Source organism: Ursus americanus, chromosome 30 (genome assembly GCF_024610735.1).
Source record: "Ursus americanus isolate L20-20 chromosome 30, mUrsAme1.1.p, whole genome shotgun sequence".
Classification (NCBI taxonomy): Eukaryota; Metazoa; Chordata; class Mammalia; order Carnivora; family Ursidae; genus Ursus; species Ursus americanus.
The window spans coordinates 26,281,190-26,306,902 of NC_142156.1; the positions used below are offsets into that span (position 1 = coordinate 26,281,190).

General features: G+C 49.5%; 1 protein-coding gene across 1 annotated transcript in view; it reads right to left on the reverse strand.

The window, feature by feature from the left end:
• Positions 1-5,983: 5,983 nt before the first annotated feature.
• The window catches only part of LOC148107470 (small G protein signaling modulator 1-like), an 82,465-nt gene continuing 62,735 nt past the window's right edge, over positions 5,984-25,713 (reverse strand). Inside the window, 9 exon segments of the mRNA XM_087857174.1 lie at positions 5,984-6,006; positions 8,589-8,671; positions 10,595-10,719; positions 12,665-13,239; positions 13,242-13,251; positions 14,600-14,668; positions 16,153-16,335; positions 20,219-20,347; positions 23,902-24,047. Of these exon segments, the coding sequence (XP_087713300.1) occupies positions 5,984-6,006; positions 8,589-8,671; positions 10,595-10,719; positions 12,665-13,239; positions 13,242-13,251; positions 14,600-14,668; positions 16,153-16,335; positions 20,219-20,347; positions 23,902-24,047 (1,343 nt within the window).

Here is a 25,713-nt window from a genome sequence, read left to right on the forward strand (position 1 = left end):
TTAACTGATTTAAATAAAAATTTGGAGGGAAAAAAAGTCTCTGTGACTTGTCCAGGTGTAGAGCACATTTAGCAAACTCAAGCCTCCAGATGTGGCCCTCGAACAGGACCATCGTTTCTACAACAAAGGAGCACAGACGAGAGATGAGGACCGTTGCCACCTCTGATCTGTGTGCATTTGGGGCCTTCCTGTCCTGATGAAATGACCCCCATCCCAATGAACAACTGCAAAAGCAAGAACAAAATGTACTCTGTTCTAAAGGCTTTGTCGCTTCAGCTATGATGTCAAAGCCATTCCCAGAAAGTGATTTTTTTTTAAGCCAAATTTCAGATCTTGAGACAGGTAGCAGAGAATAGTAGTTTGTGAAATGAATGGAGGAGCTAAAAAAGTGAGAACAGCATCTCAGATGCTCATTAATAGACTGAGTCCAGAACGCCTTTTAATGAGAAGGCAGGAACATCGTGCCTCAAACTCTCAAGAAAGTGGCCACCACCTGTGCGGCCAGTTCGGCCGGCCAGCGTCCCGGCCAGCCGGTATCGAGAAGCCGGTGGACCCGTCTGGTTCGTCTTCGCATCATGGAACTTAATACTTCAACTGTTCCCTCCAACCTCCAGCTTTTCTTGCTACCATGTAGCAGGTGAACTTCTCTCAAAGTTTCAAAGAAAATACGAAGCCTACAGCCAGGAATTCTGTCCTATCCTGCCACCATCTTATCTGAACCTATGGGCAGCCCTTTCGCATTCACTCGGCCTTCACATCTCTGGCTGCTTCATAGTCCCCTCCCTGCCCCGTCCTCTCAGGCACTTGACTTCACTTTCCCCTCTTTCCCATATAACCTCAGCCTCTCCTTACAAGCTTCCTTGCCAGCAGCCTTTGGACCTTCTCTCACCTTCCCGAAGTGAGCCCTCCCCGGTGGCCCCCACCAAACGCGCCTCATCTCTTCTTGTCCCAGCCTCGCTCCAATTCATCCACACTCCACTGTTTGCTTTTCTTTGGCTCCCGTACTCCTCAAGCCCCTCCGATCGAACTGCCCTCTGCTAAAACTCTCTTTTTTCCTTCCGGTCAGCAATGGCTTTGCACGTTGATAAACCTGCAGCCTCTTGGTTTAAATCTTTTGGACCTTTCAGAAGCCTTGAGCGCAGTTAACTATTTTGTTCCTTCTTGAAACACTCTTCCCTCAGCTTCCCAAGTGACCGCTCTCTCTGTTCACCTTCTGATTGGCCCCTTTTTCTAAATTTGCTTTGAGAGCTCTCTCTTCGCCTCCAGATCTTTAAACAGTAGAGTTAAACCAAGACTCCATCCTGGACACTCCTTTCTAGTTCTCCCTCGCAGGTCTAACCTCTCCCGTGGCTTCACAGATTCATAAAGCCCCAGTCCCTAACTCCAGGCCAAATATCTGCTCCAGGTGGCAGACCTCCACCCCAGCTACCTACTTCCCATCTCCATGGGGAGGTCTCACTTGCCCCCAGCCTCTACAAATCCAAAAGGAATGGCTGGGTCTCTTCCTCCCACACAAACAGCTCCTCCCTCCCTCTCCATCCCTCTCCCCTCGTGAAAGGGCACCTCCATGCTGAAGCTCTTCGTGCTAAAACCAGAGCTCATCCTTGACCCTTCCCTGCTTCCCTGTACCTCCCCACTTGCACCCAATGGGTTGTTGAGCTCTGCCTATCCTGTCTCCTAAGTATATCCCCAACCCATCTACTTTTCTCCATCTCCACTCCCTCCGTCCTACCCAAAGCACCTGTAACTTTCACTGTAGGACACTCCCAAAAGCATGTTAAAGATTTTCCCCTTTGCACATGCTGCCACACCGCACTTGGTAGTGAGGACACAGCTTCAACTTAAATCACTGAAGATGTGATCCTTAGCCTGGTGTCAGGCTGGAGCAACATGGCCCTCCCATGTGGTCTCACCACCACCCAGTCTTCCCCCTGGATCCTGGGTCCCAGACCCATGGGGGCATTTCATACCATCTTGGGCACCAAAGTCCTCCCGGCCGGGAATCTTCTGCCATGAGATCCCCCCTGACTGAGACAATCTTCTCTCCTCCTCTGCCTCTCCCCTTCTCCCTCCCTCAGGCTTTCCTCCTCTGCCCAGCCCAGCCTGGCTAATTCCACTCACACTTTAGAATCTCACCTTTCACTTTACTCCCACGGGGACATTTTGCTGATTGCCACCTGCCCCAGAAGAGGTTATACCCTTCTGTGTATTTACAGCATTTCTCCACAGCACCACACTGGTAATTAAAGAGTTGTTTAGTTATTGTTAAGTGGATATCTGCTCTCCTAAACTATAGACTCCCAGAAAGCAGAAACCTGTGCCTGGCTTTGCACACTGCCGCTGCCTCCCTAGGGCCCAGGGCAGTGCTGGTATTAGCAGACACTCAATAAATATTTGTGGAATGAATGAACCCTCAACTCAGACTGCCATGTGGATGAGAGTTGTAGCAGAGCCCCTTAGGCACCTTTGCAGAGCCTCGAGGCCTCATGAGTCCCGGATCCTGCTCTTCATGGGCTCTGAGGATGATGGTCATGCATCCCAGTTTGCCCAGACCAGCCCCAGTTTACGCCTGTTGTTTAGACATAATTCACGTGTCCCTTTCACTCTCAAAGGGGTCCTGGTTTGAACTTTAAGAGTGGTGCTGCCCACGTGCCTCTTGTCCCCAACCCTGGGGAGGTCACATGAGTGGGTGGAGCCTGGCGTGTAAGGGAGCTGGACCCCCAGCGTGAGACCAGACCCAATACCTGGATTCTTCCCCTTTCTCACTGCCGAGGGGACATCTCAGGGTTTGGCTGGGGCGGCCCCTCAGAGGCACGGTCCCATGGACTGGGGCATCAGTCGTGATTAACAGCGGCAAGTTCCCTGCTATGGACTCCCCTGCCACCCTCCTTTTTATCCCTGCTCCCTCTTCCTTCTGCCTCCAGCCTTGATTTCTAGAGAACCCAGGCTAAAAACCAGGACTGACTTCCACGGGGCCCCAAAGGGAAGAAGTAAATCTGGAGAGTGGGAGAGAGTAAGTATGAGAAGACGCACTTGGGCTCAGGAAAACACCTGCCAGCACCAAGTACGTGCTTGTCCCTCTTCAGAGGTCATGAGTTCCCTGTCATCAGAAGTGTGGGCATAGAGGCTATACACTGTCAAACAGAACACCATGAAGGTGCGTCCGGACCAGACCCACCTCAGCAGACTTCTAACCACCTTTCTGCCTGAGGCTCCCAGGCGCCCTCTTGGGGGAAAGGTAACCAATCTCAAGTACTATTGTGAATAGAGAAAGCAATTGACACGTGGGTAAACGGCTCTTTGGTTCAGAAACCTTCTCCAGAGAGCTCTTTTCCACAAAAGTTCTGGCTCGTCATGTGCCCAAATAAAGGTATAATGGCCAAAAGATCAAGGCTTAAAAATGATGAGAAACACAGATAACTCCCCAAACATTCATACCTGGCATAATGAGCAGGCACAATCCATCTAAAAAATTTGATCTTGAAGATCTCATTGGCTGACACGTAGTAACACGCTTAAACTTTTTTCTCAACTTAACAATTCTAAAGAAAGTCAATTTTATTTTTAAGTTAATTTGTTTAAAAGCTCCGAACATTCTTAGATAAAGTTCATATCAACCTCCCATACTCTCAAGCTATAGTTTGGGATGGTTTTCAAACGGGAGGTAACTTCCCTTCTCAGGGACGCTTCACTAAGCACAGTGTGGACGCCAGCAAAAATGCCACGTGGCTTCAGCACCTTGAACGTGTCGAGGAAGGGAAAGGAAGCCAGTCCTGATGGCGCCCTGGCAGCGACCAAAGCTGCCGGCCCAGGCGAGCACACGCATCCCCCCGGTAAGTCTACAAAAAGAGGCGCAGCCGTTCTGGCCACTCGGGGCTTGTGAACGTGGAAGTCGTCGGCTGCAGCGGTCGGGGGAGGAACCCGGCTTTGGGAGGCGGTGTAGGCGGCCGCCCAGGATTCACAGAAACCATCTAGGCGTGACCGGACTCTGACCACAGCCGGAAGAAGGGCCAGCACATTCCTGCCAAGGGGACCAAGAAGTTAGGCCGGGGGTCGGGACCCTCGGCACACAAGCTCCAGTGCCAGTGGGGGGGCCTGGGGTGCTCCGTGGGGAAGGCGAGGCGCACAGCACTCAAAAGAGCTGCAGTGACTTGACAGGGAAAAAGAAAGGGGGAGGCCAATGCGCTCCGCGGTGCCTTCGGTGGGCACACGGGGCACCCAGCACCCTGGATAGAAGGCTCACAAGAACCCTTTCAGAGCCCCCCACTGTGGCCTGCGACCACGGTCCCCGGCGGGGCCCCGGCTCAGATTAGCCCCGGAGCCCAGGGAAGAGAAATGTGTAGGTGGGACCCAGCAGAGGCGCCAGTGCGAGCAGCTGAGGAAGGTGCACAGGCACCGCCGTCCCCCCACGAGCTTTGGGCATGTGCCCGACTCATTTTTTATTCATATACACATTTGCCATTCACAAGGGATATGTCCTAAAGCCATCTAGAAAGCCCCCACAATTCGTGCGCAGCGAGGGGAGGCGGGGGCGGCGGGCATCAGCCCAAGCGCTCACTGGAACAATTTCGCGAATCAGCTTTTCCTTTCCCTCTGTGGAGGGTGTGTTGAAGCTGTACACGACGAGGCCTGGAATTTAACTTGATTGCAAAATTCAACTTTTGCCCACTCATTGCCCTCCTCACCTCCGTCACCAGATTGCTTTTCAAGGCCAGTTCTCACAAATGAACCACGCGCATTTCGCGTTTCAAGCATTCACGGGAGCAACCCGCAAGAAACCGCAGGGCAGGACCCAGCCTTCCACCTCCGTTCTCCAGCTACGGGGCCCTCCTCTTGCCTACACCTCCGACCCAACTTCTCAGTGACATCTCTATGCCGCTGACCTTTGCACCTGTTCTCTGTCCTGGAAAGAACGACGCCTCTTATTGCATAGGATTAAGCTATGGATATTAGTAAATGTTCAAAAAACCAAGCGGAAACCACCTGATGCTGGGGATGGTCCTGGCCTCAAAGGATGGCGGTCAGAATTTAGAGCTGAGAGGAAGCCTTAGGTGGCCCCTCACTTTACTCCCATACTCACAGGGGTGAGAGCTGAGGGGGTCTAGGGGACTTGCTCCCTTGAAGAATACGTAAAAAAACTTGCCCAAGGATGCCCGCTGGTTAGTGGTAGCAGTGGAACTAGAATCCAGATCAAAGCTTGTCCCATGTCACGGGCTCCCCATGTTTACATAGCATGTGAGAGCACATTTACAGCGGCACTTGGAAACTTGTGACTCTAGATGCCTTCCTCTTCAGTCGCTGTCCCCTAAATGACAGTCAACCACATTCAACAAGCTATGAAGCGGCGCTCACCGGGCACTTCCTATGTGCCAGGCACTATGGAGAAGGAGTCAAAGGAAGGACAAGCTGTCCCACTGCTCAAGAGCTTACAATCTAGTTGGAGAAACAAGACATTTGTCCACTAGAGTTTACTGAGTGGCCATGTGCCAGGCACCACTGGCGTGAACTAAACTAGACCTCACTGAGCTTCCCACCCAATGGGGGAGACAGGGCAAAAAGCAGACAAGTAAGTAAGAGGAGTCAAAGCGGAGCTCATGAAGGGTGGTGTGGTGGACAGTGTCTGCACCACTCTCAAAGACTGGGGGGCGGGGGGCTGGATACCATCTCTTCTCTGAGGTGTGATGTGTGAGTTGATGCATCTCGTAACCACAAGGGAAATGGTCCAAAGGAAGAGCCTTCCCAAGCAGAGGGACAAGGAGGCACAGGTTGACATGCCCCACATACAGGACGAAGGCCAAAGGAGCAGGTAACCCAGGAGAAGAAGAGTCCGAATTGAGCTCAAAAAGTCAGGCACAAAGCAGACCACGCAGAGCCCTTAAGCGCAGGTGGGGAATTGGGATTTGGTGTAGGAGAAGGGCGTCCTCTGACCTTCCAGGCACAAAGCTGACTGAATAGGAATCGGCATATGTACTGCCACAAAGACTCATGCCACGTCCAGGGGAGGGACTGCGTGGAGGTGAAAGAAACTGGTGAGGGGGCCGAGATTCCTGCCCAAGGGAGCAGAGCCAAAAGTGTCAGAAGTAAAGCGCAGGCCCGTCTGATTTCTGAAATGTACAACACGTGTTTATTACAGGCCTCGGCAGAGAAAGGCAGCTTTTTATGATCCCGAGTCAATTTTGCATACAGGAGCTAAATATACAGGCAGAATAATTATTTTCACTTTTTGTTAGAGGTGGTAGCACACGGGAGAGATTGCTCCTTTGGGAAGAAGAGGAACAGCCTTCCAAAAGGTGAGGAGGGCAAGTGCAAAGGCACTCAGCTCTGGGGCCCTGTTCAGGGTGGGGGCGGGGGTGGGGGAGAACCGGAGAGGTGAATGCACTACCTGGAGTTCACCGCCAGGTTTCCACCGAAATGCTATCCGCATTAGAGTCAGCTTGTCCATTTGTACAAAAAATGCAGCTGGGATATCGATAGGGATCACACTGACTCTAGTCAATTTGGAGAGTACTGCCGTCTTAACACTACCAAGTCTTCTAATTCACAAACATGACATGTCTTTCCATTTACTTAGATCTTTTAATTTTTTTAAAGCTTTTGTTTATTTGAGAGAGACAGAGTACGTGAGCAGGGAGGAGGAGTAGAGGGAGAGGGAGAAGCAGGCTCCCCAATGAGCAGGGAGCCCGACATGGGGCTCAATCCTAGGACCCTGAGATCATGACTTGAGCCGAAGGCAGACGCTCACCTGACCGAGCCACCCAGGGGTCCCTAGATCTTTAATTTTGTTAACAGTGTTTTACAGGTTTGGTATATAGGCATACTTGTTTTATTGCACTTCTCTGATACTGCCTTTTTTTTTTTTTTTTTTTTTTTTTACAAATTAAAGGTTTGTAGCATCGAGCAAGTCTATCAGCACCATTTTTCCAACGGCATTTGCTCACTTTGTGTCTCTGTGTCACATTTGGGTAATACCTGCACTGTTTCAAATGTTTTCATTATTATCATGTTTGTTACAGTGATCTGTAATCAGTGATTATGACTCGCCGGGAGCGCAGATGATGGTTAGTATTTTTTTTTTCTTTTAGCAATAAAGTATTTTTAAAATAAGGTAAGTACATTATTTTTCTAGACATAATGCCACTGCACACTTAAGAGACTACAGTGTGGTGTAAACACAACTTGTATATGCGCTGGGAAATCAAACAATTCATTTGACTCGCTTTATTGCAATATTCGCTGTATCACAGCAGTCTGGAATTGAACCTGCGAGTCTTTCACTTCTTCTGTTAAGTTTATTCATAAATATCTTCTAAGATGCTATTACAATTGGAATTGCCTTCCTAATTTCGCTTTCGGATTGTTCAACGCACGTGTATAGAAGTACCACTGACTTTTGTATATATATCTTGTATCTTCCAACCTTGCTGAACTTTTTTATTAGCGCCAATATTTTTTTTTTGGGGGGGGGAGGGAAGCAGGAGAGGAAGAGAGAATTTTAAGCAGACTCCATGCCCAGTGTGGAGCCTGACACAGGGCTCGATCTCACAACCTGGAGATCACGACCAGAGTCGAAATCAAGAGTCAGATGTTTAACCTACTAAGCCACCCAGGCACCCCTCCAATACTTTTTTTCTTATTTCTTGGGATTACTATATGCAAAAATCACATCATCTGCAAATAGATAGTTTTACTTCCTTTCCAGTATGCTACCTTTTATTTCTTTTGCTTCCCTAATTGTCCTGGCTAGAATCTTCTGTAGCAAAAGTGGACATCCTTATCTTTTTCCTAATCTTAGGAGGAAAGCATTCAGTCATTCACCATTGAGTATGAAATAGCCGTAGGTTTTTCTTAGGTGCCTTTTATCGTGTTTAGAAAGTTTCCTTCTATTTCTAGTTTGTAGAGTGTTTTTAACATGAAAGGGTGTCGGATTTGGTCAAATGCCATTTCCTCGTCAATTAAGATGACCATGTCATTTTTGTCCTTAATTCTATTAGTATAGTGAATTACATGGATTCATTTTCATTCGTTGAACCAGCCTGCGTTTCTGGGATAAATCCCATTTGGCCATGGTCTATAGTCCTACTATATCTTGCTGGATTCAGTTTGCAAGTGTTTTGCTAAGGATTTTTGTCTTTATATTCATAGAGGACATCAGTCTGTAGTTTTCTTTTCTTGTGACATCTTTGTCTGGTATAGGTATCAAGGTACCAATGGGTCCTCATATAAGGAATGGTCTTATAGAGTGAGTCGGAACGTATTCCCTCCTATTCTACCTTTTGGAAGAGTTTGTGAAGAACTGGTATTAATTCATCAGTGAAGACATCTGGGCCTGGGTTTTTCTTTGTTCCCATTCACGTTTGTACAATCAGTGGCTAGCGAAGGCCTGGCGGGGTGTTGGGCACCTGGCGATAAGTGTTGGCTAATGTGGAACGAACTTTTTATTTTACTAGGACCTTGGTGTGGTCACCAACAGGTCCTCTGAGCACCTGCACTGACCCATTCCATGGAGTCACAAAATGAGGTTCACATCCCCTCCTCTGCAGTAGGGAGAAAATTGCACCCCTGGCCCTGAGTGGGGAGGACATACTCACCGTCATCCAGGATGACCAACAGTGGAGCCAGGAGGTCACGTATGCCCTGGACATAGCCGATCTCAATGTGCTGCCAGATGTAGCTTCAAGAGAGACAAGGGGCCCAAGGATGGCACTCACGACCTGTCTCTCCAACCCGCTCGTCCTCTCCCTCCTCCCTGACGCAGTTCCCCACCCCTCACCTGGACCACTCATTCCTTCAGCTCCCACCTTCGTTCCCTTCCCCCATCTGACACGCTTCAAATATCCTATTCTCAGGCACCACGATGGCCTTCCTAAAGCCCAACTCAAAGCACCACATGTTCACAGGCCCCCCACTATGACAAGACAACATGCAAACCCCTTCGCTGGGGGTACACGGCATTCACTGTCTCCTCCCCATCACAGCCCCACCACCTCCTGGTACTTCCTCCTCTCAGGCACACATTCATGCCCCTGTGCTTTGCCCTAGCAGTTCTGTGCCTGGAGTTCCCATCTGCCCCCTTAATAATAACTAATATCTACTGAGCATTTACTGTATACTCAGCCACTAAAAATGTATTACACCATGAAATTCTCAAAATAATCATATGAGAAAGGTATTATCACATCCCGTTTTACAGATGAGGAGACTGAGGCCAGAGACACAAGTGACATGCATAGAGTCATACACCTAATAATAAATGGCAGAGGCAGGATCTGAACCCAGGTGGCCTCACCACAGAGTACATATATGCCAAGTGGTTTCTTGAGTCTCTCCTAATTTTGTCAAAGGCCATCTTGAATGTCACCTCCTCTGTGAGGCCTTCCATGATTTCTTCCAAGGCCATAACCCAGAAAAGGTTGGTTTATCCTTCCTTCTTCCCCAGCACCTTTTCATTTTAATGTAACATACTATATTAAAGTTCATTATATTTGTATCTCCTCAACTCAATTTTGAGAGGCAATGATTGCTTAGGAGACTGTAAAATAGAATAGTTAAGGGATAGTACTTATTAATAAAAATGAGTTAGAGCAGGGATTGGCACACCTTTCCTGAGAGGTCCGGATAATAATTATTTTCAGCTTTGCACGCCGTGCGTTCTCTGTCTCAACTACTCAACTCTGCAGAAGCAATCATAGAGACTATGCGAACGAATGGGCATGGCTGGGTTCTAATAAAGCTTTATTTACAAAAACGAGTGGTGGGCCGGATTTGGCCTGTGGGCTACACTAGTATAGCCCTAACCCTGAGTTAGAGCAGCCTGGAGAGATGCCCACGATGCATGATTAAGTGTATAAAGCAATTCGTAGAAGACAGAGTATTAATCCCATATAGATAAAATAAAAAAACATTAAAACACATATGTACTCATGTGATATTATATAATACACACTATATTATGTTATTTACACATAAATATACACATGGCTTGGGAGGATGTTTACTCAATTGTTAGCAGTAGTTTCTTCTAGGCGAGGGGGCATTATGACTGGAGAGGGAAGCAGCTTCTCTTTAGACCTTAGGAACTTGTGGTTTCGCTGGGTGATTGAGGTTTTTAATAAGCCTGAGTTACCTTCTTATTTTAAGAAAGAAAATATTCAGTATGTAGTGAAAAGTAATGAGAGGCTCCAGGTCTTGGCTTAAGGAAACAAAGCACAAGACTCTGGAGCCCGAGAGACGTGAGTACGAGCTCCTGCTCAGCCAACTGCCCGCTGGGGGACGGGAGCAAAGCGCTGGCCTTCAACCTCCATCTCCTCCCCTGTGGACGGGGGTAACACTTCACCCCACGGGCTTGCTGTGAGGACGAGATGAAACAGTGTTTAGTGAAGGGCTCAGGAGAGTGCCTGTATACAGTAAGTGCTTAATAAATGCTCCCTGTTGTGATCATTGCTCGGATTGTTATCTTATTGTCAGCGTGGGCTGGTGTAAACGCCAGGTGGGCAAGGTGCCAGGGGCAGAGGCTGCCGTCCGGCTGGGCTCCCTGTGAGCCCCGTCTCTGCCACCCCTCCCGCCCCCCCCCCCGCAGACCTCCCCATCCCCCCACCTGCACATGATGTTGCACAGCTTCTCCAGGTTGGCGGGCGTGAAGTACCACTAGTTGCGGTCACACCTCTGCACGTCCTTCTCGATGCGGTGCAGGTTCACCGTGTACAGGTCCAGGAGCTCCGGCTGCAGACCCAGGGGACGGGGAGGAAGGAACAGTTACACCCCAACTCCTCCCAGAGGTGGGATTCCAAGGGTTCTCCCTCCTCCCTCCTCGCCCTCTCCTGCTGCCACTGAAAAGCATGTCCTCTCCCTGGCCCAGGTGGGTGTTCGATTTCGTTTCTGTTGTTTCCCCCGAAAGCCTCTTTTCACTTTGTGGGATGGAAGTTCTTTTAGCTTTTCTCCCTTCTATAAAACAGAACAATTCTCTAAGGTGCACAGACGAATGGTCCCCGTTGAGTGGACGAGGGTTATAACCAGCTGGAGGGGCAGCGACCCTCCCCCACTGAACACCGGACAGGAAGAAGGGAGGAAGCGAGCGGGAGTCTGGTTCCCACCATATGCTGGACTTACTGCCTTGACCCCACCTGATGAAAAGGTCCAATGATATGGCAAGAAAAATACGGAACATTCCAAGGCCAAAATTTAACCCAGAAAGGCAAGAAAATACCAAATCTGGCTTCTGCCTTGAAGGAAGCTTCCAAATTGGCAAAACATAAGCTTGGGTTGAATGGTTTTGGGGTCTTTCTCCCCTAAGGTAAGGAATCTAATAAGAGACTTTCCTGCATGAAGGTGGGACCCCCTCAAAAGCCCCATCCCTGGTAAGGGAACCCCGGAAGAAAAACTAACATTTGGGTTCTCAAGGACAGCTGCCTGTTTTGAATCAAGGTGTCAGATGAACTGTAAAATAGATCTCTCTGGATAATTAACAGCTTTGAATCAGATTTACAACATACACAGGTGCATAATTCAAAAGCAAAAGTAATCTCCATGTACAGGTGGAGAAAAATCTAAGATGACAGCTATCCATTGGGAGCAGTGGACCGGGGAAGGCCACTGGAGAGACTTCGCGAGACATACAAATGAACAGAAAACCTCATGTGTCCGCAGTGTTCCAGGAGAGATTTAGAAAACTGGCAGAGTGCGGAGGCTGGGGGCATGGAGTGATGACCCATACGTAGCAAACGTAGGAAAAGACAACAGAGATAAGGAAATCAAAATGCATCCGGGGAAAACAAAATTGTTTTTGTAGGAAAGAAAAAGAAATAGTGCTTCCTACGTGGTGTATACATTCTGTTGTTATACGAGTGTGAACAAGAGCCATTTAACTGAAATCATTGTAACTGTAGTGGATGGATGGGGATGGGAAGGTGTCACTTATGGGGCGAGGGTGTGGGTGTGGAATGTCTGGAATTGCAGAAAAAAAGGGGAAAAAAAAGATCAAGAAGTAGCAATACAAGTATGTTATTTACGGACACAGGGGTAAACACCAGATAACTTGGGCAGAGTAAGTAACCACTATGACCTCTGGGGAGGGCTCCACGGGGGCAGGTGGGGGGCACTTCTGATTTCCTATTCAGCCTTGTCTGTTTGACTCTACAAACTATGGGCATGTGTATCTTAGATAGAAATAACAAGTTCTTCAAAGGAAAATGGAAACACAACTCCTGGCTCCGAAAACCTCCCGTTCAGTTGACATCCTTTGGCTTGGACCTTCTGGCAAGAAAGCAAACTTGAGGATTTAAAGGACGTTGGACCTGATCGTACGCCAAGATACTCATCCTCAAGGCTGCTATTGACTGAGAGGTCACCGCATGTCAGGCATGGAGGACCGGACTCACTAATTCTGAGAACAGCTCAAGAGAGAAGGTACTCGACTGATAGGGAAACTGAGGCTCAGAGACATGAAGTGGCGTGCCTCAGCTGGGATTGAACCTGGGGTGGTTTGAACAGCAGAGCCTGGTATGATATTGTCCTCCCTCCCAAAGGGGCTTTTCCAGTGCAGCCTCTGTGCCTGGGAAAATGTAACAGAGCAGAGGTCGTGCTGGGAAACTGAGGCTTGTGGGACACGCCCACCCTCCCGCAGCTGTTAGGTGAGAACACGGAGTGGAGGAGAATCCTGGTGACTTACAGAGTAAGTGACGCCGCTGGAGGACACGGGTGATGCCTCGTTGTTGGCAGAAACGGCCACGGCCAGAGAAGCCAGGGCGGGGAAGAGACTTTCCATCTCGGGTTCTTCTGAGAGCTTGTCCTCACTGTCCACCTGGCTGTGCTTCTCCACCTCACCGCCCCCCCAGCCCTCCATGGCAGCCCCCTCCACGGGCAGGGCCACGTCCATGCTGCCGGTGAAGGACATGAACTCGTCCATGCTCTTGTTGGCGAGGAGGTCGCTCTCCAGGCTGTCCTGCATGGCCAGCTCCTCATGGGGGGCCTCATCCCAGGAGGTGGTGGCCTCACTGCTCTGCCCGTTCTCCACGCTGCTGTCCCCAGGCCGAAGTGCCAGGGGGGCATTCTGTTGGGTGTCCATGACACTGTCTTCTGTGCTCAGGCTGGGCTCCGAGTGCTCCGAGAGGCCCGAGGAGACGTTGTGGGAGGAGGGATGGCCAGAGTCTGGGAAACAGGTGCCATTCACCAGGTTCCCATTGGGGATCTTGGGCTGTTTCTCCTCCAACCTGCCTTCTGCCTCGACTTGCTCCACTTTGTCACAGACTCAAACACCTGAAGACGAGGTGCACAAAAACAGACAGACAGAGAATGTCCCCTGTGGCCTGGTTCCAGCAGCCGCCTAAATATCCATCAGCAGGGGACTGGTTCAAATATGGAACATGCACGTGGAATACTATACAGTTGGGGAAAAGGATGGGGTGGAACCAGGTATGATACAAGCTCCCGCTGTGAAAAATAAAAAAAGTGACCTATTGCATGGAAATGCATAGAATAATCCAGAAATAAGGAAGCACTGAAATTGCCTGAGGAGAGAGTACTAGGGAATTCAAGTGGCAAGGAGCGTAACTTTCATCACACAAAATGATAGGCACATAGTTTTTAAAGCAAAAAATTGGTTAAAAACAGAAGGAACAGGCTAGAAACAGCATAGTATATCCACGTGCTTGGCTGTTACGGATTAATTTTCAAAAGTACTTTGATAATGTATGAACTACCATGGAAAAGCCTCCAGGATACATCTCAAAGATTGTTCTGTGGTTCTTTGTGTCCTGAGGTCAGATCCTATCAAGGATGTAAGACCATGTTCCAAGGGAACACGAAGTATTTCTTCTCTGTGTGTTTATGTCACCAATCTGATTTGCTGTTAAAATCACGTTTTTGGTTTTTCAAAATTTCTTCTAGATTCAACTGTTTTAAATTATGCAAAAAAAAAAATGTCCCTAACTCCAAAGTTGGAACTAGGAAACAAGGGCTATTCAGGGAAATGTAGCTTCTTTTCCTGAGCCCTCCCTTGACTCCTGCAGGCGACCATTCTGATTCATTTCTGGCTTATTCATCCATTGTTTTTGAAAATAGGTATATTAATATTAATATTCCCTCTTGTTATGCAAGAGGTGACATAGTACACCTATTTTGGGGGCTTTGCTTTTTTATTTAATATCACATGAGACGAGTTAACATTTCACTGAATAAAATGGAAAGCTGTGGACCAACACACATGATGGCATTTATGTAGAAATTTTCAAAAATTACCAAACATTGCAATATGTCCTCTATATACCGTGTACATATTTCTGTGTACGTACAGGCAATCAGTAGGGTCTGACAGCACACACAGCAAAATGATGCTATTTCTAGGGAGGGCAAGTGGGTATTAGGAATGATCAAAGCCAAATTTAGCTTTTTCTGCAATACTTTAATTTTTTACAGGGAGAAGAGATTCATATATTACTTGTGTGCCTAAAAACTCCATTTTTAATGCTAGCATGAAAAGCTAAAACAAATAAACCCTAGGTGACCTATAGATGATGGACCTCCCATCCCTTTACTCCAGGTTGGAGGGAGAGGGTGGGTGGGGGAAGGGGAGGATGGGGAAGGGGCGGGGCCTCTGGAAGGTCACCTGTGTGCTGCTGCTGGAGTCACTCTGCAGGCGGACATGCTGGCGGCCTGAACTGCAGCTCTGGGAGGACTGATAGAAAAAGGGGCCGAGAGAGCAGGGGTGAGGCTGTATCCCGGCTTTGGGGCCCTGCTCTCAGCTCAGGCAGGGATTCTGTAAGTGCGGCCTCATCTCTATTCCTGACTTGGGCAGGTCCCTTCAGGGCCTCAGCCTCCTATCTGTACAATGAGAGTGGGGGGGGGGTATCCCTCTGCTCCCTGGAGCCTCAGGGCCACACAGCAGCCAGGGGACCCCAGTTCCCACTCCTGCAACCGCAAAACCCTACCTTTAATTGCCCTGTACTTGAGACTTCCGCCTACTATTTAAGTTCAACTCCCAGTGACTGGTTGGCACTAATGGCCTGATTTTTTTATTCCTTTGTCTACATGCTTTTGCCCTTAGAACTTCTCATTCCTGCCTACTCGGCTGCGAGGCTTGGCCCTGGGACCTGCGGCAGCCCGGGGATGTGAGCAACCTTGCCAGGGCAGACGTTTAACCAGCCCTCGTGTATCTCCACTTTGTCTATGATCTGCGTTCACTATGAGAACATGCCCAGCTCTGCCTGCTGGACGATGGGACATGTGGGGCACATCCCGGTCACCCCAGACATGGCAGAGAGCCCAGCGAAGATCAAGAAACCTTTTAGCGGACCAGGCGCTGACAGCGGGCAAGAGTGAGCCCTGCCAGCCCCACTCAGAAGTGCTCCGCTGGGGCGCCTGGGTGGCACAGCGGTTAAGCGTCTGCCTTCGGCTCAGGGCGTGATCCCGGCGTTATGGGATCGAGCCCCACATCAGGCTCCTCCACTATGAGCCTGCTTCTTCCTCTCCCACTCCCCCTGCTGTGTTCCCTCTCTTGCTGGCTGTCTCTATCTCTGTTAAATAAATAAATAAAATCTTTAAAAAAAAAAAAAAAAAAAGAAGTGCTCCGCTGAGCCAGACCCACGAGGACACATTCAGGGCTCATTGTCAGAAGTCACTGACTTTTGGTGGTCGCTTGCTATGCTGTGCAGCGTGACTGCTGGCAACCCGATGAGTGTGCCTCGCTGGGGAAGAGAATTAACCTTGTTCTCAGCTCCTTCTTTGGGCTGCCAAGCCGGCGCTTCGGTGAGGGCGGAGAGGTGTGATGTGGCCACGGGAGCGTTCCCGACATTCCAGAACGCGGTGCTCAGCGCGCATGTGCCGAATATGTGAAAGTCGAGCGCTGTGCCAGGCGCTTTGTATGCACGATCTCACGTGAGCTGCACACAAACTTCCCCTATGCCAGTGGGTGTTCCCTTTAACAGATGTGGAAATTGAGGCCCGGAAGTAAAGGTGCTTGCTGGAGGCCCCGCAGCCAGAAAATGGTGAGGCTGGATTCCAATGCAGGTCTCTCGAACTCCAAGGTCACCTCCCACCCACATGCTAGGGGTGACAGCTCCAGACAGCCGTCACCGTCCCTACAAGAGCTACGCGGAGCAGATCCCTGCCTTTACCGCCCCTCCCCCACCCCCGTGCTCCCAGATGGGTGCCGCCCATCACCTCGTTGCTGATGGTAGCGTCCCTGTGCCTCATCTGGTGCAGGTGGCCGTCCAGGCTGGCCCCTGACGAGCATTTGGCCAAGGCAGCCGCGTGGGACTCCCGCTCCCTCTGCCGCACGATCGCCTCACAGCCCAGCCATTCGGCCATGGTCTGCGCATAGCACGCGTGAATCTGCTCGTCCACCTGCCGGGGCAGAGACAAGGTCAGCCCTGGGGAGAGCCAGCCCAAGCCAGACGAGGACGCCAGCTCCGACCTGGGAGCCTGAGCCCCAGAGACACCCCAGATGTCATGGACATCCAACGGACACCCACTATGTGCAGGGCACCGGCTGGGCCCTGAGGGTACACAAACGTGCGCGAGGCTGCATCTTTCTTTCAATGTTCCCTTCCTCCCTCCTATTCATTCATTCATTCATTCATTCATTCATTCACACATTCAAATATCCGTGGAGCCAGGGAGCATACTAAGCCCAGGGCGTACTGAAGTGAGAGGACTGTTTCTTTCCTTTCTTATTACCTTCTCTCCTTCCTCATTCACTCATTCACCCCTAATTCGGGAGGCACCTACAATGTGCCAGGTACCCACTCCACCACCCGTCCACCCTCCCCCCCCCCCCACATTTACTGAGGGCCTCCCACGTGCCCTGTGCAGGGCCAGGTGCCGAGGATACAAAGATGAACAAAACTGACCCCTCCCTTTACTTACAGGAGGACTACAGATTTCAAGCATTTCCCTTGTGGCATGTCAGCGGATGGGAGGGTAGCTGGCCTTGTTCCTGATACACGGCCTGGGTAACCGAGGCTCTGAATCAGCCCGGCCTCTGGGCACAAGTCGGGACAGACAGGCTGATCTAAGTAAGGGTGTGGACAGGCATGAAGACAGAAGGCAGGGAGCTTGCTCCGTGTCCAGGTTGGGAGGGGTGGGGAATCCTTTAGCTATTCAGGGCTTCCAGAGAGAGACTCAGGGTCCACCCTGCCCAAGGCCTGTCCTCCCTCCCACGGACTTCCAGAAGATTCATCCCAGCATACCTCCCCATTCCCACTGCCTTTCTAGGCTAGGTTTCCATGACCCTGCACCAGGACGACCCCAGCAGCCTCCTTCCCGGTGCCTGCTTGTCCCAGCCTGGCCCCTCCTATGAGTTTACCCCTCAGCAGCCTCCTCTTTTTTCCTCCCCAGCCCCACCTCTCACTGTCACCCCCACCCTCCTGTCCTTTATGTGCCAGCCACCATGTCCACCATGCCCTTCCCGCCCCTCCCCACACAGATACACACACACACTGCATTATGCACGAGTCTCCCCTTGGGCTTAGCTCTGGCTGGCCCCTGTTCCTAGAGGCCCTGCCTCACCCCCATGGCCTGGAAAGAGAGCAGGTAAGCCTTCTGCCTGGTAGAGGTGCCTCCTATGCGCTCTTACAACCCTGGGTTTGCCTCCATCGGACTCTGCACGACCCCCACTAACCTGGCAAGGACCTCGTCTAACACACCGCTGGGTCCCCGGTCCCAAGCACAGGGCCTGGCACACCAGAACGCTGTTCCTGTTCACCGGGAGCCCAGCAGGCAAGGGGGTGAGGTGTGGCAGGGGCCTCCCGCTATTTCCGAGACGATTTCAGACAGTTCACTGGCATGGGGTCTTATCATACAGAATCACGGTGTGATTTCTATTTTCAGCTCCCCTTTAACTTTTCAGATTACGGGGAAGGTCAGTCTGGTGCTACAGTGTCTTGAACACCTCCTATCACACTTCAGAAACCCCCTCCTGACAAAGAGAGAGCTGGCCTCAGGCAGGCTACGGCATCTGCGTGGAACTGAATTATGTCCTTTTGTCATATCCTATTTGTTTTTATGGTTTCCTTCTATTACGCAAGTCATGTCAGTTTTCCATTGATGGCAGGGATACCAAATATCTTTTTAAATAAGCTATATACATAGTGAGTCAACTTACTGACAAATGTATAATAGCACAGGTGGTACTCGGATATGGAATGTTAATACCACCAGGTTTTAAGAACTTAGTATGAATAAAAGAATGCAGAATCTCTCGATAATTTTTATATTGACTACAGGCTGAAATGGTAATATACTGGGTATGTTGGGTTAAATAAAATGTATTATTAAAATTACTTTCACCTTGATAAAATGATACAGACCTACCCATACACACACACACACACACGCACACACACGCGTGTGCACACACACGAGATACTGCAGAAGCTGGTGAAGTCCTAGTGAGGCCTGTAGTCAAGGGAGCTCTATGGTGCCCACGCTAACGTACCGGTTTTGATAATGAGCTACTGTTCTAGGCGATGCTTCCATTGGGTACGGCAGGACCTCTTTGTCACAGTTTTTGCAACTTCTTGTGAACTTATCATTTGTAAAAATATTTATGGGCATCTGTTCCTTTCTACTTTCTGAAACAGGACTACTAAAGCATTAACCGAACACTCAGGATCAACGTAGGTGCCCCGGTGTGCTATCGGCTGGAGACGACTCACAGCAGGGTAGCATTAGACCAATGCAACGGAACGGGAATCCACACTAACGGGCCCAACTGATTGCTGACAGGGACACAAAAGCAGTTCAGTGCAAGAAGGATGGCCATTTTGTCGAATGGGGCTGAAGCCGCTGGACGTCAAAGGCAAACAATGAACCCCGACCTCAACCACTCCCTGTATACACAAAGGAACTCAAAATGGATCACAGACATAAGTGTAACACGTGCAACTATAAAACTTTGAGAAAAGAAACATAAGAGAAAATCTTCGGAATCTAGGGCTAACTAAGCAAAACGTTCTTAGACTCGACACCAAAAGCTCAATGTACATGAGGAAAAATTGGTAAACTAAACCTCATAAAAAATTTAGACATTTGTTCTGCAAAAGCCCCATTAAGAGGATGAAAAGACAAGACACAGACTGGGAGAAAATACTTGCAAACCATTTATCCAACAGAGAAGGAATATCTGGAGTGTATTAAGAACTCCCGAATGCAACAGTAAAAACCCGAACAATTCAGCTAGAGAATGGACAAACGACGTGAGCAGACACCTCACCAAAGATACCCAGATGCCAAGTAAGCGTGTGCAAAGATGTTCACTGTCACTGGCCATTTGGGAAATGCAAATTAAAACCACAATGAAACCTCCTTGACACCTGTCTGAGTGACTAACGTAAAAAACAGCAACGAGACCAAAACTCCAGGGAGGGTGCAGGTGTGGCTCACTTGGATATTGCGGGTGGGAAGAGAACACAGCTCAGCCGCTGCAGAAGCTGGACAGTTTCTCCCAAAACTAAGCATGCATAGTGTGCGTCCCAGCATTGTACCCTTGAGCGTTTAATGATGACTTACACTCCCACGAAAACACGAATGTTCACTGCAGCTTTCTTTGTAATAGCCCAAACCAGGACAAAACCCACCTATCCGCCGACAGATGGATAGTCAAACTGTGATTCACCCAGGCCATGGGACACCATGGAACTCTTGGCCATAGAAAGGACAGACTGCCAGGGGATTATGCTGAGTGAAAAGGTCAATCCCAAAAGGTTAGATACGACATGATCCCATTTCTACAACATCGTCCAAATGACAAAGTTGCAGGAAGGAGGAACAGACTGGTGGTTGCCAAATGTTAGGCCGGGAGGTGGGGCTCAAAAAGGGTAACACGAGGACCCTGGTAGCACCGGAAGTGTTCAGTATGTTGACTGGGGTGGTACACACACACACACACACACACACACACACACACACACACACACGTCAATGCCCTGGTTGTGATACTGTATTATAGTTTTGTAAGATGCTACCATTGGGAGAAATTGGATAAAGGATATGCGAGACCCTTCTGCATTATTTCTTGTAACTATGTGAATCTATAATTATCTCCCAAAATAAAATTTTAAGCAATGGCATCTGTGGCTTGCATTGTATTTCTACCGGACAGCCCCGCCCTGGGGTTTCCTGGCTCCCCCACGTTCCCCTGCCCCATCTTGGTCCAGCATGAAACCAGAGCACCCCCAGCCCCACCTTTTGCTGCCAAAGACCCCACTGCCCATCAGGGGCAACCAACCTCCTTCCTTTCTGCCTCTGTCATCCCGAACTGGTAGTGGCCCAGGAGGAAGGGCCACACAGCCTTGCGGATCTCTGGCTGGATGCCGCCATAGGAGATGAGATGTAGCAGCTCCCGTTCCTCGTAGCTCTGTGGTAGGTGGCAGGAAGTAAAGGGTTGGTCAACAGAAAACCAGAAGGAGGGCTCCGTGACCTGGCAGCCCTACTTCTCAGACCTGGCCTTTAGAGATCATGCTGTGAATAAGCAAAGCTGTGTGTACCGGGACAGCCATCCTGGCATCATATGGGAAAACCCCCAACTGCCCGCTGACGGAGGAACAACGGATCCCTACATGGGAACACCACATCGAAAGGGCAGGAGGAGAAAGGGCAGGACGCGCATCCGTGAGAACTTACACAAAAAGATGTTCAAAGTGTATTATTAGGTGGAAAAAAATCCCAAGAGGCGGAACATATCTAGTGTGAACCCATTTTTTTGCAAAAAATCCCAAAAGGTCAGTATAGAATGAACGAACATTTCTACTGAATTTTTAGTCGATGTTGTGCATTGTGTCGATATGGCAGCATGAGTTCAAAGTTATTAACCTTGATTCAGCTCAAAGAAAATTGCTTAAAAGCAAATCAATCCCAAATGAACATTTCCAGCTGGTTCTTCATGCACTATGACTCCTGTGCACACTAAGACGACTTTAACAACTGTTTGCTGTATTGTCCAATAGATTTACTCTCTTTTCAAAAATTCACTTTCAGGCAAAGACTTTGCAGTTATAATTAGTCATGCTGGGCACCCAGCAGGCCCAATCTGTTCATGTTTGTGTGTGTGTGTGTGTGTGTGTGTGTGTGTGTGTGTGTATGGAAAGTACCAATGACTACTAGAAAGCTACTCTGAAGGGTAGTAGGGTTCTGTTTCCTCCTATCTCTTTACATTCCAAAATTACAAGCATATGTGACATTTTTTAAAAGTAAGCTCAATGCCCAGCATGGGGCTCAAACTCACAACCCTGAGATCAAGAGTCACATGCTCTACTGACTGAGCCAGCCAGGCATCCCACTGATTTTACATCTTAATGCACGTCTTAGATGTACCCAACCACAATGGCAAAACCAGCCATTCTTTTGTCTTTGTTGGAAATTTTAACTTGTATTCTGCAGACAGCCTTGTCAAAGCTGCTTAAAATCCGAGAACTATTTGTGTCCGAGGCTGTAAACGCTTCATTAAAAAGCCACCTGCTTGGGTCCTGGAGCCCACAGCTGGACTCCATTTCCCAGCCTCCCTTGCAGTTAGGTGTGGCCACGTGATGAGGCGCTGGCCAATGGGATCTGGCAGGATGTGCTATAAGCCATTTCCAGGCCAGGGCTTTAAAGGAGCAAGTGTACTCCCTTCAGACTCTGCATCCCCCCATTAACCCTGGAGGATGGTGGGGCCATGAGAATGAAAGGCCCCTGAACCTCTGGAGGGAGGACAAATGCCCACTCGCCAGGAATGCCCACCTAGGACTCCTCACGGAGCAAGAAACATACCCCATGATGTCAAGCAACTGAAAAAGTGGGGACATTTGTTATACTGCTGCTCAGTCCACCCTAATACAACAATGCAACCAAGAAGGGTAAAAATACGGCCCATTTGTGAAAGGACTGCAAAAGTGTTAGACGAAAATTTTTCATTTTTGACTAATTTATTTGATCAACCAACTTGTACTTAGACTAGTACCTTCCAAACTGGGGGGATCACTGAAGCGTTTGGGGAACTTCCAAAAAATATAAATTCTTGGGCTCCACTCCCAGAGATGCTAAATCAGTAACACTGGAGTGGAGCCCAGAAGTCTATATCTTTCGAATTCCTCAGGAAATGTGCACTCTCCCAGGCCCCCGGGGATTATGAACACTGTGACTTTTTTGAGAAAGTAAGCTGGCATATCTATTTAAATTTTAAATGCGTATCAATCAATTTCTAGGAATCTACCCCTGAAATAAAAGCACTAGGCAGAATGGTATGTGCTTATGAAGATGTTGACTGGAGCACTGTTTGAAATAGTTTTTAAAAAGAGAAAGAGCCCCGTTGTCTATCATTAGGGGAAGATTTGAATAAATTATGGGCTACTCATCTGTGAGGTGTTAAGGTGCTAGCATTTAGGACTTCACCTACAGATCTGAAAGACGTCTTTTTTTTTTTTTTTAAAGATTTTGTTTATTCGACAGAGAGAGAGAGACAGCCAGCGAGAGAGGGAACACAAGCAGGGGAAGTGGGAGAGGAAGAAGCAGGCTCATAGCGGAGGAGCCGATGTGGGGCTCGATCCCAGAACACCGGGATCACGCCCTGAGCCGAAGGCAGACGCTTAACCGCTGTGCCACCCAGGCGCCCCTGAAAGACGTCTTTGATATAAACTGAAATTGTTGCTTAAAATACAAATATAACATCACCTCATTTTAAAAAAATAAGAATTACAGACATATCTATGTAGACATATCTATGAATGTATAAGCACCAGAAATATACATTAGGGTCTCTACATAACTGACACTATTCATTAACTCAGGCGATCAGAACGAACGCATTGTGGCAGAAAGAAGGTAACTAAACAATTTTCGTTTTATACACCTGCATTCTTCCTTGTTTGAGTTGTCCCAGTAAGCAGGCATTCCTCCTGTTGTTCAGAAAAACAGCTAATTTTGGCCAAAAAAAAATGTCAAATAACCCTTCTGTTTGTCCAGGTTTGGGAACCAGTTTGTTTCTCCCAGAGTCCCCCAGCATTCCCAAATCAATACACAGGATAGCACCTTTCCCCAGCGTGGCGAAGCCAGGCCCTCCCCAGGGCCCGGGTGGGAAGGCACCCGGCGGACTGAGCCACCGCGTTCGTCCCGCGTGGAGAAATCAGGTCTCTCTTCTGAAAGCCTGCTGCTGGCGGCAGTGAGACTAGTGTCTATCGAAATCGATTCTGCCTTCCACACCAGCCATGGAGGCACTTTTCCAACAAAGGTCCCTGTGGCCCCACACATTTGAGGGATTGTTCCATATGCTCCCCCCCCATCCCACCCACCCCCGTTTCTTGAGACCGGCAAGTGTATCAGCCTAGCCAAGGTTCTAGGAAGTGCTGCAGGGTACAGAAAAGTTGACTCATCTTGTTTCCCAAACTCTCCGACCGTGAAGCTTTTTTCCACCGTAAACACCTTCCTTGTGGGGACATTTGCCTTCTGATAAGAAAATCTTAGAAATCTGTCTCCGGGTGAAATATCTAATGGGAGGATTCTCTGGCCCTGAGGCAGAGGGGCACGTGGCGGGCTTTCCTCCACCCAGCTGCCTCCTCTGACTTCACTACCTCCGTCACTCTAAGTAGTTCAACTGTGCTGTAAGTTCCTTCCTGCTGGGGACTTAAAGCACTTCTTGCACCACTGAGCATACAGCTGGTGCTTAATAAATGCTTGGTGATGGATTCATTCTTACTCCTTCTAGATGAGAATATGTACTTTCCATCCTCCTTGATCCTCACCCTTACAGGCAGAAGTGGGCTGTGGGTCTTGGAACTCTCAAGAAGGGAAGGGCCTTTGCGTTGGGTATGCAGAACCCAAAGGTGTCATAACAGCCTCAAGTCCTCACAAGCAGGTGGGTCTACTGCTCAGATAACCAGACGGTCCCCCCACAGGCTCTGTCTGCCCCACTGCAGACCGAGCCAGGCCAAGCCTTACTGTGCTGTCCTGAAGGTACTGCTCCCAGATCCTGGCCGTCAGCCCGTGCCCAGCATCACAGGGCGAGTCTGGAGACACGATCATGTGATTGACCAGGGCTGACAGGTGGGTCCTCACGGTGGACAGGTGTCTGCAGTAGGCAAGCCCTGGAGAGGGAGGGAGGGAAAGGGCCATCATCCACCACCCAACCCACCTTGCCTTGTCTCATGGATCTCAAAGCACTGCCCCGCCCGCAATCCCAGTGAACCCTCATGACCTAGAAAGTCCCACCATCCCTTTCTTCCAGGCGAGGAAGGGGCTCTGAGGGGCAAAATCCCTTGCTGGCCTGACTGCTTAATAGTTGGGTGAGCCTGGAGACGTCCGATCACCTTTCTTAGCCTGGGCCAGGGTGACATTATTTCTGCCAGAAGCCAAGGTATTTAATCCATGGGCAGAGGCCGGGAAGGGGCGGCAGGAAGGAGGTGGTAAGTGACCCCACAGGCTCGCTGTGCCTCTGGGTGCCTCCAATCTGTCCCAAGGGAGGAGAATGGCAGAGGTGGACGAACCTTGTGCAAAGTGCAGCTGGATAAAGAAGGCCCTGGGAGATGTACCTAGTTTGCTTTCAGAGATGGCTCTGCACTCTTAAAGGGTTTCCCACTAACCTGCTGCCCCTTACTTGCTCTGCCCTGGGCACCTGGAGGGCACAGTGCCTGGTACACAAGAGGCAATCAGCAAATGCCAGAGTGTGTTTGCTCTGCCTGTGCCCCCGCCCTCTGACTCTCCCTTACCAAGGCCCAGAGAGGACCCTTCTGGGGCCTGAGGACAGGCCCCTACCAGCAATGAGGAGGAGGAGGGGGAGGGGAAAGGAGGGGGAGGAGGAGGGAGTGACTAACACTTACACAAGCACGCACTACGTGCCAGGGAGCTGCCCGTACCTCACATACTTAACTCACTAAATTCTCATACAACCATATGAAACAGGTACTCCTATCTTCTCCACATTATAGACGGGGAAACCGAGGCACAGACTGCTTCTGTCTCCTGCCCAGGTCACACTGCTAGGAAGTGCAGAGTTGGGATTTGATCACAAGCTGCACAGCACCAGAACCTGGGCTCTTAACCACCACCAGGGACAAGCCACTGAATGCGATAACATTGTTTGAGATCCCTCTTGACCCCCAACCCTTCCTCCAGGAAGCTCTTCCATTTGGGTCCCATAAATACTCGTCCAGGGCCTGCTCCACGCCAGGCCCTGCATTAGGCACTGGGGATGGGTGATAACAGAACAGGCAAAAATCCTTGCTCTTGGGAGCTCATGCTCTCCCTGCCCCTCCAGGCACTCGGGCACACGGCTGGCCCTGCTATTCCCCAGGCCTACGCAGGATATATTAACACTTTTCTAGAATCCCTGATAATACACACGATTTATCTCCCTCATCTAGGCTGGGAGGCTGGGAAAATAAAACGTGCTAAGAATCAACACAGCGAGTGAAGGAAAACAAACAAAACAGCCTTTGAGGTCAGACAGGCCTAGGTTTGAGTCCCAGCTCTGTCCTGCATTAGCGGTGTGACCTTGGACAAGTCACTCTGCCTCCTTGTGCCTTAGCTTCCTCATATGCTAACTGGAAATAATCAGAATACCTGTATTTAAGCTTTAATTTTTAACTTCTCCTTACTCTTCTGCTTCTGCCCACAGGTGAGGGGAACGGACTTTCGCTGAGCACCCATGACATGGAATGCTGGGTGCTAGGGGTTTTATACAGGCTTCTCTTTTAATTCTGAGAACAAACCCTCTAAGGCAGGCACTGGGGATGCGATGGTGACCAACCAAAC